The sequence below is a fragment of the Trichogramma pretiosum genome, unplaced genomic scaffold, assembly GCF_000599845.2.
Source record: "Trichogramma pretiosum strain Unisexual culture from Peru unplaced genomic scaffold, Tpre_2.0 scaffold19, whole genome shotgun sequence".
Lineage (NCBI taxonomy): Eukaryota > Metazoa > Arthropoda > Insecta > Hymenoptera > Trichogrammatidae > Trichogramma > Trichogramma pretiosum.
In genome coordinates, this window is record NW_019641707.1 from 2,089,645 (window position 1) to 2,103,302 (window position 13,658).

The 13,658-nt window shown below is 37.4% G+C and overlaps 2 protein-coding genes across 6 annotated transcripts in view; one reads left to right on the top strand and one right to left on the bottom strand.

Annotated features, from left to right (window-relative positions):
- Positions 1 to 5,186, top strand: part of LOC106650942 — a 49,580-nt gene extending 44,394 nt beyond the window's left edge. For all 3 annotated transcript variants that reach the window (XM_023463099.1, XM_023463098.1, XM_014369232.2), the window contains one exon: positions 1,803 to 5,186. In XM_023463099.1, the coding sequence (XP_023318867.1) occupies positions 1,803 to 2,339 (537 nt within the window). In that variant the 3' untranslated portion in view covers positions 2,340 to 5,186. The remainder of the gene's footprint in view (positions 1 to 1,802) is intronic.
- Positions 4,660 to 13,145, bottom strand: LOC106650941 (AP-2 complex subunit alpha). Of its 3 annotated transcripts, none has more exons than XM_014369227.2 (10): positions 12,885 to 13,145; positions 10,767 to 10,863; positions 10,045 to 10,256; positions 9,784 to 9,977; positions 9,469 to 9,700; positions 9,284 to 9,392; positions 7,646 to 9,214; positions 7,415 to 7,559; positions 7,123 to 7,330; positions 4,660 to 7,037 (listed from the first exon to the last, which is right to left on the bottom strand). In XM_014369227.2, the coding sequence occupies exons 2-10, from the start codon at positions 10,828 to 10,830 to the stop codon at positions 6,960 to 6,962; spliced, it is 2,811 nt and encodes a 936-aa protein (XP_014224713.1). In that variant the 5' UTR covers positions 10,831 to 10,863; positions 12,885 to 13,145; the 3' UTR covers positions 4,660 to 6,959. The 3 variants fall into 3 exon arrangements, with proteins under 3 accessions (XP_014224713.1, XP_014224714.1, XP_014224715.1); XM_014369228.2 differs by lacking the exon at positions 12,885 to 13,145 and adding an exon at positions 12,727 to 12,867; XM_014369229.2 differs by lacking the exon at positions 12,885 to 13,145 and adding an exon at positions 12,182 to 12,710.
- Positions 13,146 to 13,658: the final 513 nt, after the last annotated feature.

Genomic DNA, 13,658 nt, shown 5'->3' on the forward strand with positions numbered 1-13,658 from the left:
CTTATGAAATATTTCTCTCGTTTGATTTTCGCATAGCTATGCGCGGCAGCATTTCACGTGTACACGAGAGAAATTTAGCTTGTGCAGCATAGCAGTTCTTTGACGACGGGCGAGCAAGCAACGAAAATTTGAACTCCCGAAATATTTTCCGTGATATTCATAACGCGAACGAAATATGTAATCAAAACGATTAAGAAGCCCGAGCGTCGATGTATTATTTATTATTATATACACGCGTATCAGCTTGCGAGAAAACAAGTGGCCGTTATGTTATGCGCGTGAATATGTATTAGCCGGCGGAATTATTGTGTATAGGCGTGCTGCTATAAGCGCTGCGCGCTCGAGAGGAGGAGTAGGAGGAGGCGGGCACGTGGCTCCTGCAGGCAGCTGCACAGGCCCGCAGCCCTTCAAACACTTTGGTATTTCGATACTCGTTATATCAAGAGTACATATACGCTGTGCAGCGATCGATTTATAATTCGCGAAAAATTTCGCAGTTCTCTCCCTTCCTCCTCTCGAAACTTGGAAGTTTTCGAGTGAGTGCAGAGCTATGTATAGTCAATTCACGAGGAGCTGACCGATATATAAGTATACACAGTATCTTACGTTGTGTGTGTAAGTATATATAGACTCGACTCGCAACCTTCCAGCAGCTGCTAATATACGGAATTTCGCGAAAGCTCTCGAGAGCGAGTAGTCGCCCGGCGCAAAAGCTCATTTTAAGCTGGGAAAACGCTAATGAGAGAAGTAAAAGTTGTTGCTGCTGCAGCCACGAAGTACCGACCTATACCGTACTACGCCCACGCAGTATCCTCGTAAAAACTCTCATTAGCTCCCCGTGCAACAGCTCAAACGTGTGCCACATATATAACGGCATATAGCATCCTGCACCCCCGATCGCTAGATCAATTTTGCTTGCTGCGACCTCTTGCATATATTATATATACACCGAGGCTTAAACACAGCCGCTTGCGGTCGCTGGAGAGTTTGGCTTATTTTCAGATTCAATTGCGGCTACTGTATACGCAACCCTCTCTATCGTACATCAAAATGTGCCGTTGCAAACTTGCCCCGTCACGTATACACGAGGATTCTTCTTTTTTCAGCAATACACTTATGTGCACACGCGGCTTGGGCAAAAAAAGAGCCAGGCTGCATTATACGCGCGCTCGCGCGGCTTATTTCTTCAAGTCAGCTGGCTTTCGTCCTCCATATACACGTAATACGCTTTGCGCGCGCCAAGCTATATAACACCTGTTCGGGGGCTAACGCGCGCATATTTCGCACTCTCTCTCTCTCTCATATACCTCTGCGCGCGTTATATGTATATCACCGCGCGCGTGGAGCCCCGTGCACAGACTACGTGAATAATTCAACGTGAAGCCCGCACGCGCGCCAATTTCACAATGGCTTTATATATACCGCGATGCACACACGACACATGTATCGTGTACCGCACGTCGGAGCGAAATAATATCCAGAGAAATTTTGATTCGTACTTTTGATTTGACCAACTGTATTCTTTTTTTTACTTCGTGTACTGCCATTTCTCTTGCTTTGCGGCATTTTTAATTCACGACTTTTTCCACGATGGAAGGTTGGCTATTTTTATAAATACAATGATATTAAATTCAAGGTGGATATCTTTTTTCAAGTCGACAAATGACATTACCATCGATCCTACCACTCTAGCTAAATTGAATAATCTCAATCATTTATTCTTTCTGCTTCGATAGAATATAAAGTTAAAAATAAAATGCACCCTCTCTAATTCATCACGTTTTTTGTTGTGTGTGTTGCAGAGCGCCGAAGCACGAGTTCACCTACGTCACCACCGGGGCGAGGGCAGCTCGCACTGCTCGCGCTGCGCGCCCGGCTGGGGCGTAGTCGAGCACTGCTCGCGGGGCCGCGACACCAAGTGCGCCGAGTGCCAGCCGGGCAGCTACTCGCCCCATCACGGCACCCAGCCCTGCTGGCTGTGCTCGCGCTGCGGCCCGGGCCTGTACGAGGCCAAGGCCTGCACCGCGAGCAGCGACACCATCTGCGACTCGTGCCTGCGCCAGGCGCCCGACAATCCCGACTTCCGGCACAAGTGCCAGCAGCAGCATCATCGCGAGGCCGCCATCTACCTGGCGCCCGAGGACGCCCGCAACACCGGTGAGCAGAGCGAGCTCGTCAACGTCGACCTGACGAGGGAGATCGACGCCGAGCGCGAGAGGGAGAGGCTCCTGTGGCAGGACGCCCAGGCCCAGCTCAAGGAGCAGCAGCAGCTACGAGCCAGGGCCAACTCGTTGCAGCAGCAGCAGCACGAGCAGCAACGGCGCCAGCAGCTCGACTAAACTGGAGAGCGTCGATCGACGCGCTCATTTTTTTTACGCGAAACTTCAACGAAAATCTCCTCTTGCGAGCCCGTCGACGCGTGTGAATTTTATCCGGTGACATAAATATTCCGCAGAAAAAGTTGCATACCCGCCTCCAGTGGAAATATCGCTCTGCAAATGGAGAGAAAAAAATATAATGAGCGGTTAAAATTCGTGTGCGCGTGGGAAAGGCTGATGATGTAAAATTTAAATTTACGGCTTTTCAGCTTTCACTCGCGAACCGAAGAGACACACACACGCGCGTACACACGCACACGAAATGCTGTACCAGCTCCCGGTAAAACTTCAAAATTGCCAAGTGCATTGCATTTCGTCCTGTTATCTCCGTGTTCCTTTTACTGACTTTTTTTAACTCGTGCAGTTTAAAGCTTCGGATAACTTCTTCTTTTATTTTCAACTTAGATGAATCGCACAGCTTTTAGAAAAGTATGACGGAATTTTAGATTAGAAGATTTTACAGAATTCATCGTTTGAATCGTCGGTCAAATTGCCCAATTTAATTATGATTTAACGTAAACAGCGCTCATACAAACGAGTATAAAAAAACAGGCGGCAAAAAGAAATATTGCGATTCTGTAGAGACATTTTAATATGATTAAGAGGTGCTATATAAGAGTGCAGTGTGAGTATGGTATAAATTGATCGGTTTGACGACAGTTTTTTTTACTATCCATTGTTCGTTCAAAGTGTCTATAAAACTCTACGCTGATTTTATAGTTTCATACGTGTCCCCGATTGTATCGCGTCTTGTTTTTTAAATATCGGCGGCCGTAAATCGTATTCTAAAGTGAAAACCTATAGCGATTCAACGATGTAAAAAGACACAAAACAAATCCATTTACATAAGAATGGTCATAAAAAATGATTTTGAAACATTTCTCATGTTCGCTTCCGGAATACGAATGTATTTTTGTTTTCATTTCATCGCTCGAAGTGTAGGCATGACAAGAAAAATGAACATCGTCGAATACAATATGCAAACTAGTCATGATTAATAAATAGCATAGAGTAGTGTATGATCAACAATATGTTTGTCATGTAAATGGGATTTACAAAAAAAAAATCACGTGTAACGCGGCATTGTACATAATTGTTCTTTTTATTATTGTAATTATTATTTTAAACGATCGATCTTACAGTATTTATATTTCATAACAGGTGTCGATGTTGACGCAGCGGAGATGTGAATCGATCGATGCGCGCCCAGGCAATTATTGTATAAATCACACGCATCTCCGCGCGTGATTTATAATGTACAATGTCGATATGTTCTTTATTTTACAACACAATTCAACATTATGGAAAGCAGTTTAAAGCTGCACCAACTCTGCGGCGATTCGTTTTTGGTAACAATTAAAGCTTGATACAATTGAGCATATGTACTTGATAAATGTATATTTACATATAACCAATTGATTTTATTATCAAACACATTAACACAATAACGTGGTTTAAACAAATGCACAGCGGGGCATGTTTTCATTGCTGAATACTTTCGATTGCTAATTGCGCGTGTGCGCGCCATTTGAATCGTTTCCGAAACTACAAATTTTCTCTCGAAAAAACTTTCTTCCACCTGTAATTTTACATGATTTTTTTGCATCGCAAGTAAGCTCTTTTTTCAATCTCGTTATCCTACGCTTAACGATCTAAAAACTTTTATTATGGCGCATAAGAGACTGTGAGTATATATATGTCGTTTTACCAAGCGGGATGGTATAATAAGCTTAAACATCGTGGCGCGCGCGTAGGATAAACTCTACTATCTCGAGTGTGTCCAATTATAAGAAATAAAGTTAACCAAATTTAATGGAAAGACTTTTAAAACGAGAGCAAAAAATGAGAGTTGATGGTCTATTAAGTTTAAACCCCATGTATCTATGATTATGTAAGGATTTGCTTGCCGTTCTGAGATACAATGGTCGAATACGGCTTAATTACGTGTTTTATTTTTTTAATTATCCGTAATAACGTGTTAGGGATAACTTCTTTTATTTTGAGGAAATAGATTTTATTAAACAACCAAACAGTAATGCCAATTTAAGTTTGTAAGGTCGATGTAATTTTTGAGTATTACGTGTACTTCCATAGTGTTATTCTATAATGTACTATTTACAAAGATAAACGCAAAAATGTGTAAAGGTATTCACAAATGTACGTCAAAGTGCAATACCAAAGTTTTGAAGTTATAAGGATTTCTATTGACTTTGCAGTTGTGTAATTTTCATGCGTTTGTTATTGTAATAATTATAAGTCATAATAAATTAGTCACTAAAAATGATATTTTCCACCGTTTATTTGATATTAAAATCGTTAAATGTAATAGAACCGTATTTTTCCTTCATAACATTCCTATCCAATTCATTGCAGCTATTTAACTACTTGAAGCAATGCAGCTGTATCGAAAATCAGGTTTACTTGTATTTTTTTAGTACTGAACATCTTGATTGGAATTTTTTAATTAAATTTATTTCATAACATTTTTCTGATATAATAGATAGAATTTACAAATAAATGTTGAACTCGATATTGTTTTTTGGTTTCCGCAATATACGTTCAAAAACCATACATGCTGAACGCATGTATTACATGGTGAGATACTATATTTTATCATTCAATGAATCATTTTAACTGCTTAACGTTTTAAAGTTGTTCATTGGTCATTTGTTTTTTCATTCAAACAGGCACGAAAAAATTACAGAAATTTCATTTGTAAACTTTTGAATTGATGCGGGGCTGTAACTCCGAGTTACAAATCATATCAAATAACATAATTTAATATTTTTACATGCAAAAAGAGAAAAAGTAAAAACGGGAAATAATCACATGCGACGAGCATCACGATAAAACTAGTCAGACTAAATACATAATTAATTGATGGACCTTTGAGACAAAAATATAGATAAAACATATAGACTTTAAAAGTAAACAAAAAATCAATAAAATTAGTTAATACATCTGACTTGATGATGATAAGTTTCCCATTAATTGTAAAGAAGCTGAATAGTTAATAATAGGGCGGATCAACGCAATTGTACACTCTAAATAATAAATTAAACTTAGAGGTATTGTGCCTCATCAAGAAGAGAAAAAGACAAATTCACGGACTGACACCAATAACGTCTACACTTAGCTAAACTTCACTGCGCATGATTCAACAACATTCGTTTGTATATTTGTATATTTATAATAATATAGTTTTTTTATATGTATAATATGTATGAACAACACATACACATACACCTCACAAGTTTGCACCTTATATCATACGTCGGATATACATGTTTTTATTTCATTATACAGCAAAGAGGCTGACAAAGCGATCCAAATTATCGCTCCATTATTTCATTCATTTTATCTTTGTACACATTTTAACATTCTATCATCATGAAACAATTAACTTTTTTTCAACATTTTAAATCGTTTACTGTGCATTAATATTGAAATCATTGATGCAATTCATACGCCTTTTCCGATTGTCGATTTTTCTACGACTATAATAAATTGGTAATTGGTATTGCGATAATAAAGCCTTTGTTAAATTCATTGCGATTTGGTACGTTCATATTTTTAAAAGCGACGTCAATCTCGTCAGCTCGTTATTCTACTTATGTATAAGTTATGATGAGATTCGTTTGATAAGATTGAGTCCCAATTTAAAGAAATTGTAGCAAATTCGACAATCGTCAATTCTATTATTGTATTTCAAATTAATGTTTAATATAAAAATGAATCATGAACAGACATATTAGACTTAAGAAAACAGAGTATTTGACAGACAGAAACTTATCAAACTAACATTAGAAATATCTAAAGAAAATGTACATAACATATATCAACATTACGAGTTCACCATTGTCCAACACGTAAGTTCTTCAATTAAAAAATCGACATAAAATTAACGAAAAATAGGCGCTTATGTACAATTGAAAAAAGGTCCTTCCCGAATCTTTTCTAATAACTAAACTTTGATTCTTGTTCAGATGACTATTTCATTAAATTTTTGTCGCGCCTTTTTCATTTTTTGAATACAATTACAATATAAAACAGTACGGTTAATCAAGTCTTTATCTTGTTCTGCTTGAAAATAATCGCAACAGAAGAATTAAAAAAATGAGGTAAGACGTGCTAGTAAAATTAGATTACAACTGACCTCATTTACATTTCGTGCACTTTAATGTATTTACGGACTAATACTGTCCACTACTTCTACCGCACTATATTCTGTCCACCAATCGCAATTTCAATCTCGTTTATAATTCGACTTTTTTTAAACTTTGTTCTACGCGGTAACCAAAAAGTTTACACATAATTAGCGCTACAACGAGAAGGCTCTTTGATTCTTATACAGTGCATAATAGTGGTTGTAAGCTTAAAGAAATATACCTTACATTCTTTTTTTGTATTTTTTAACTTGACGAATTTTAAATAACATCCTTTCCTTACTGCACTTTCATAGGAGCATATTATTATCCAATTTGTTTGTGTAATCTACAGATAAATATTTAATGATCATTTTCTACATTATGTAAAAAATTATGTTCATGTTCACTTCGATATAATCATATCTATGAACTTTTAAAATTGATCCACTAACAGATCGCAGATCTCTACAGATATCGATTCTTTGCTTGATCGTACTGTTAACCGGAACATCTGTAAAACAAAATTAATTTTATTCTCTCCCTGATTTAGTGTGAAAAGATATTTAATGATTATTCTCGGAATCCTTTCAATTTACCTGAGCTTGTTTATTTGGCTCTAAACGTAATAAACAACCAACTTGTCCTGCTCTCATATGAATTATACCTGCCAAAACAAAGTTATCGGGATTGGGATCAATACCATCGAGTAGTTGCATTCCAAAACCATTCAATTTTGAGCGAACTTGAGACAAATCCATCGGCGTCTGAGCTTTAAATATTTTTTGAGACCGCTGTTGATTTATGCTAAAATTTTAGATTACAATTTAGTTGTATTTGGGGTCAATTTAAGATGATATTTCATAGAATTATTATGTGATTTATGCATACCCTCCAAGATTTTTCCATCTGGCAAAGAATGATTCTCCATTCATATCAGTTGGTTCAAAGAATTTATTTATGGTCAATGGCAATTTCATAGAAATCTTTTGAGGTAAACCATTATAGATAAAGGAGATGATCATACTAGGGGTATCTATAAAAATAAAAAATAAATATTTCAAAATTGTTTTCCAAACTTTATTAGTAAAAGATTTATTAATAATAAAATATGTTGCTTACCGGTATAATCATCAATACATTCGGCATTTATCAATTGTTGAATTTGAGCACCAGCCTCTAAAGATGAGTCAACAGGTTTTACTTGCACAGAAAGTTTTGCTTGATTTTCATCAGACCATGAAATTTGTGGCTGGAAATTAAGTAAAGCTTGCTGCGTTTTATTTCCATAGAATAAACCAATTCTGCCAAGATTTTGTCTGAACTCTGATTTAACTCCTATTTGAATAAGATCATTTTCAAATAATACACCATTATTTTTGCAAACAAACTTTTTAGCGTTATATGTGGCTTGAGTTCCATTAGATGTTGGCTTATTAGTGGCACTGTAGATGTCTCCCAAAACATCAAAAAGAACACCCGTATTGCCCGTTGGTTGAGATGACGGTGGAGTAGAAAGTCCCAACAAATCTGCAGAAGAATTGTTGGCGGCAGATGAAACAGCAGATGTTTCGTTGTGGTGATTAGCATTCGGTGCTGGGCTCTTGCCTTCTCGTATTTCGTTCTCGGGTACGCGACCTGGCTTTTTCTTCTTCAGTACTGCCAGTATAGACGATTCTCTCTCAGGGAATGCAGGCATTTCTTCGAGAACGGTAGCTAGAACGTCTGTAGAAGCTATAATGCTGAGTTGCAAATATTCAGAGGCTCGTTGCTGAAGTTCGGCGTCAGCACTACGTAAATTACTGTCTTGTCTAAATACATCTTGAATTTGGCTTCTTATTTCCGGGAAAAGATTGACGAATTTAATGTACGTTGATAAAAGTAACGCGCGCGTCATTGGAGAACATAAATGATATTTGGAATGTAAAAGCTGGAACTGCACCAGTGGCGATGATCGTTGATCGCCAGCAATCAAGTTGCCGAATTCTCCGAGAATATATCCACCGACTTTTACCATATTTTCGTGGCATGCTGGTGCTTGCAATGCCTCAAATACAGTTTTTGCAGCATATCCTTGCACGTCATCTCTATTGATGACGATTTGGATTACGCGATACCAGACTTCCTCTGAAACGTAATCACCAGCTATCCTAATGAGATTAAGAATAACATCGACATACCAAGTATAGTCCGTTGCGTATTTTTCTGCCAGAATAGCAACTTTTAAAACCATCTCTTCTCTAATAGAGTAATCAGCCGTCTCCAAATAATTAAGCATTTCTTGTACAATTTCTTCTGCATTACTTTTATCGCACATGGCATAAAGCAAATCAACCGCTTGCTGTCTGACAGAGACGTCTTTCTCCATTTTCATAGAAAGAATAACGACTTCTTGATGCTTTTTCACAGCTTCGTGAGAGAATTCCGATGTGGCAAGATGGCACATCGATTCCAGAGCTAAGTAGCGTAAGTTGGTCTCGCGATTCGATAAGAATTGACCAAGTTGATTGCAAGCTCGTACGAGAAGATTGGGCTCGCTATCATTATGAATAATTAAGCTGATAGCTTCAAAGAGTACAGCGTTCTTAGCATTAGAGTGCTGAACTTTCTTAGACTTCGGCGGCTCCTGAGTTTTATTCAAAATTGTTTCCAGACATTCGTTCAACCTTCCTCTGACGCCAGGATCTTCGGCTGAAATAGTGGATATTTTTTATAATAAAATGTCAGTTACGTCTAACAACGTTAAAAATTATTACTTACCAGGAGGATTATAATTTTGAAGCAATCTCAACAATTTTACAGATAACCAAGGAGCAGGAACAAAGTAATAAGTGTAATCTTGAAGATCAGTATAACTAGATGTTACGATCTAAAATTTAATGAATAAGAATATTAAATAAGTTGAAAGTAATTATTATCTTCATAAAACTTGAAATTCTGCTTACTCTACTTAAACGAGAAACAGCTAAACCAACACATCCTTTGTATTCATCAGGATTTCTTTTTACAAGTGCATCAATTAAAGATGCTGCTGCAGTAACAACACCCAAATGCTGGTCATTTAATAGGTGTATGATGCGAGAAGTCCATTCTCCATCCGTGATAACTTCAGGAGCCGTTCTTAATAGCCGTAAAAGGCACAAGGCAGCACTTTGTTTGACAACATCCATTGTATCGCTATTATAAATTTCATCACAAATGTTAAAAATCTTTGTCAATGGTATTAATTTTGAAAGATAAAGAAAATTGATTAGATTTACCCAGATACAAGTAATTTCGGAATTTCCCTTCCAAAAGCTTCAGCCATATCTTTACTCCCAATATTTGCGATACATTGTAGCGCAAGATTAACATGAATTGGATTACGAGAGGACAGATCATTTTTTATACTTTGAATGATTAACTTAATTAAATCACTGTTTGTATTAACTAAAACTGATATGAATAGATATCCCTAAAAATGATCATCATTAAAGCATCATGTTTAAATAAAAAGAATAAAGTAATTCATAATTATTTACAATTTGTTTTTCTGAGTACTTATTGGAAGACAATAAGTTGACTGCTTCCATGTGCCCAAAGTCGATATCATGGCCAAGTAAAAAAATAAAGAGAAGTTTACAGACATATTTCTTCTTTTGGTAGCCATCTAAAGTTTTATCTCCTTTGAATTTACTTCTAATGTTGGCCAATTCTTTATTTATCCTTTTAATCTCAGCTTCTTTACTTTTGCCTGTAACAACAAATATTTTCAATAATGTGTAGAAGAAAGATTATGATAAAATCATAATTTACTAAAATGAAGGGATGATGTAATGACTGAGATTATGAAGCAAATGGCATTGAGCCACTTGGAAAAGCATCAAATTAATACATATATTGATAGATTGATTTGTCATACTATATGACAAAAAGTAAATAATAGATCTATTTTTAAATGAGATTTTATCTGTTGAATTTATTTCAAAAGAAATATAATGAATAATTGTTTAATATACTATGAAAGAACATAGAGTGAGTTGAGTAACAGCAAATTTATAAAAAAGGCAGCAATGTATGCAATATCAAATAGATAAGCTTGTATCAAACTCCGCCCCTAAATTTTATGCTTTAAACATAAATCTTAATATTCTTTATATTGATTGATTATGTATTGTCTAAATATGTTTCAACATGTTTAAGCATATATGATGTCATTCAATTTTCAAGTGAAATATATTGAATAATAAACAATTTAACTTACAATTCCTAATGTCTGAAATAAAAACTGCGAGACCTCGCATACCATCTCCTCGAACAGCTGGCATTTTGGTTTCTTTTTATTTAAAGTAGTGCTTCACCTGAAAAAATGCAATAAATTTAACAAATTAGAGATAATTTCAATAACCTAAATTAAATTTTAAATCAATATAATATAATCTTAGTACTGTAAAAAAAATTTAAATGAAAAAAACCTAATTGGTATGTCACAGCTTTGTACATGCAACTGTCATCTTCCTGCATCTAAAAGAGTAATGAAAATACTTGTTATATCATTAAACAACTCTCTCATCTTCATTCTCTGTATCTTCATTCTCAATGCAACTCGATGAAGGATTTGTATAATGTTCAGGTTGTACTCTCAACTACCATAAAGATAGCCACTGTTACACAGCCAATGTGTTAGTTGTATCAATGATTCATGATAAATTACTTCAATCTTATGCACAGTGTGTTGTAATCAAATATTAATGATGCATAGGCTATCTGTGCAAAGGCATATTATTCTTCGCTTGAATATAAAACGCGGTGTTCATAATTTTCACCGCTTTCATCCCTTACTCAAAAATCATCACAGAAAACATCGATAGGGGCGTAAAAAAAGTTGAAAGTCAACACCTCCACGATCAGTAGAATTTGAAAACCAGTTGGTTGCGTGGCTCAATTTTTTTTTCTCGATGACAGTCATTCGAAAGTTCATACACATTGCTCTGCCAAGCGTATCATCGTCTGAATTAAAGAGAATTGGTGTATATAGGGCCAAGTGAAAATAAGCGTCGCGCATTATGTACAACAGGCAATCTTCAGAGACCGAGAGTGGTTTTGCATGCGTCCGTTACGCGGATACATACAAAAACATGCAGGAGAGAGAGAGAGAGAGAGAGAGAGAGAATGTACGTGACTGACTCAACACAAACAACATATCTTTGATAGTTAATACATGTATTGTGTGTGTGTGTATACATATATGACGCGCGCGTGGCTCGATAGTGTGAGCGAGCATAGGGGCACCGAGGAAACGGACGAAGACAGACGATACACACATACATTTCGGAGCAGCGCAAGCGAAAGATGCGATAATAGAGATTTTGTTCGCTCCGATGTATGCAGCAGCAATGGCAAAGATTCTCTCGTATTATTATATGAGGACACTTGCCTCTCTCTCACACACTCTCTGTCTCTCTTTCTCTCTTGTTCTCTTGTCGACCTGACACTTTTCTCTCGGTACTTAACCGCATAGAGTAAGCGAGTGAGAGAGAGAAAGAGAGAGAGAGAGAGAGCCGATCGATGCGACTTTGCTCGCTTAGAGTAAGAGCGAGTAAGAGAGAGAGAGAGAATGAGAAAAGGTTGATCGAGTGACCATAACTATAGTGTAGAAGCAACGTCGACTGTACTTACAAACGAGGGCGTATATGTTCGATTCCGATAGATCCGAAAGGGTGGGTGTACCCGTCGAGATATGCTCTCACGCTTATGCAGACTGCAGCAGCAGCAGCAACTAGCAGCAGCAGCAGTGACGAGGATGACGAAGCGGCTAGTACAAATAAATATATATGTATAGCGTCTCGAGAGACAGCTGTCGAAAGTGGCCTTTCGCTCGCCAGCAAAATGGAATGCGAACCCGCGCGCTGATAAAGCCTTGTGCAGCGGCTGTCTAAATTCGCTGGGGCACCCTCGTATAAGAGCAATTGCTAACGTCTACCTGTCGCCATTTGCACTCAACAATGTTCGCGTTCTCTTAAAGCGCGATTTGTTACATACATACATATACGAGGAGAGCGTACGACGAGAGAACACTTAAAAAGGAGTCACAACTACACGCTGCTTTTGCTCCTTGCGTGCGGCCGCAGCTATACAACTACTATATACATACACCTACTATAAAGGAGCACCGCGCGACACACGGATCCTTGCGGGACGTTATGAGAGCATGTAACACCTACACGAGTTGTTGTATATATCGATATCGGAGCTAGCTGCGGGCCCTCGAGATTTCGGAGCTCCCTTGCGCTGCTTATATACGCTTTTGCTGCCTGCTGCTGGGCCGTATATTATATACTACTCTGCCTCTTTTTTTATAATATACACATGAGACACTTACGCACACACTCGCACAACCTGCACTCGGTCGCGACTTTTTGACTGTTATACTCTTGCGTTTTGCCCGTATCAAATTTACGTACTGCTCCGATCGCAAAAGTCTGTGGCTGCGCGCCTGTACGTGATGTATATTATCATCGATATAGCACAAGCACACTTTGCAGAGGCATCCGCGCCACGATTGCACCGCGGCGCGGCCGCCGCCGCGCACGCCCCGAAATTTTATACACACACATACACATAAACGTACGTGCAAGGCAAGTGTACAGAGTGAACGTCGGCTCGTATCGGCAGCTTGACTTTGTGTTGGTGTGCAGAAACCAACGCCAACTGTAGCATGTTATTTGCAACTTTTGCGCGCAAATATACCTATAACTAGCGGTTTTACCAATGATAAACAGCTATAGTTTACAGCGCGAAGTTTCAATTTCATTTTGCTACAATGTGTGGAAAATTTGATACTTTTCATGAACTTATTATTATGCTAAGTGACTCATCACATTGTCTTATTCATAATAGTTGAATATTTTAATTGATTTCATTTGAAGGTTTTTGATGAAATTGATTTTTATTATTAAAATTAAAACCAACTTTCTTAGTTCACAATTGTATGAACAATCAGTAAAAAAGCATAGGCATGGTACGTTTAATACACTAGTTTGAAAATACATAAATACATATGAACTAACAATAATATCAGTTATGTTGTTCATTGCACTCACTCTCTTCATTAATTCTTGATTAGAACCGTAAACTAAAAATCATTTTTAATTTG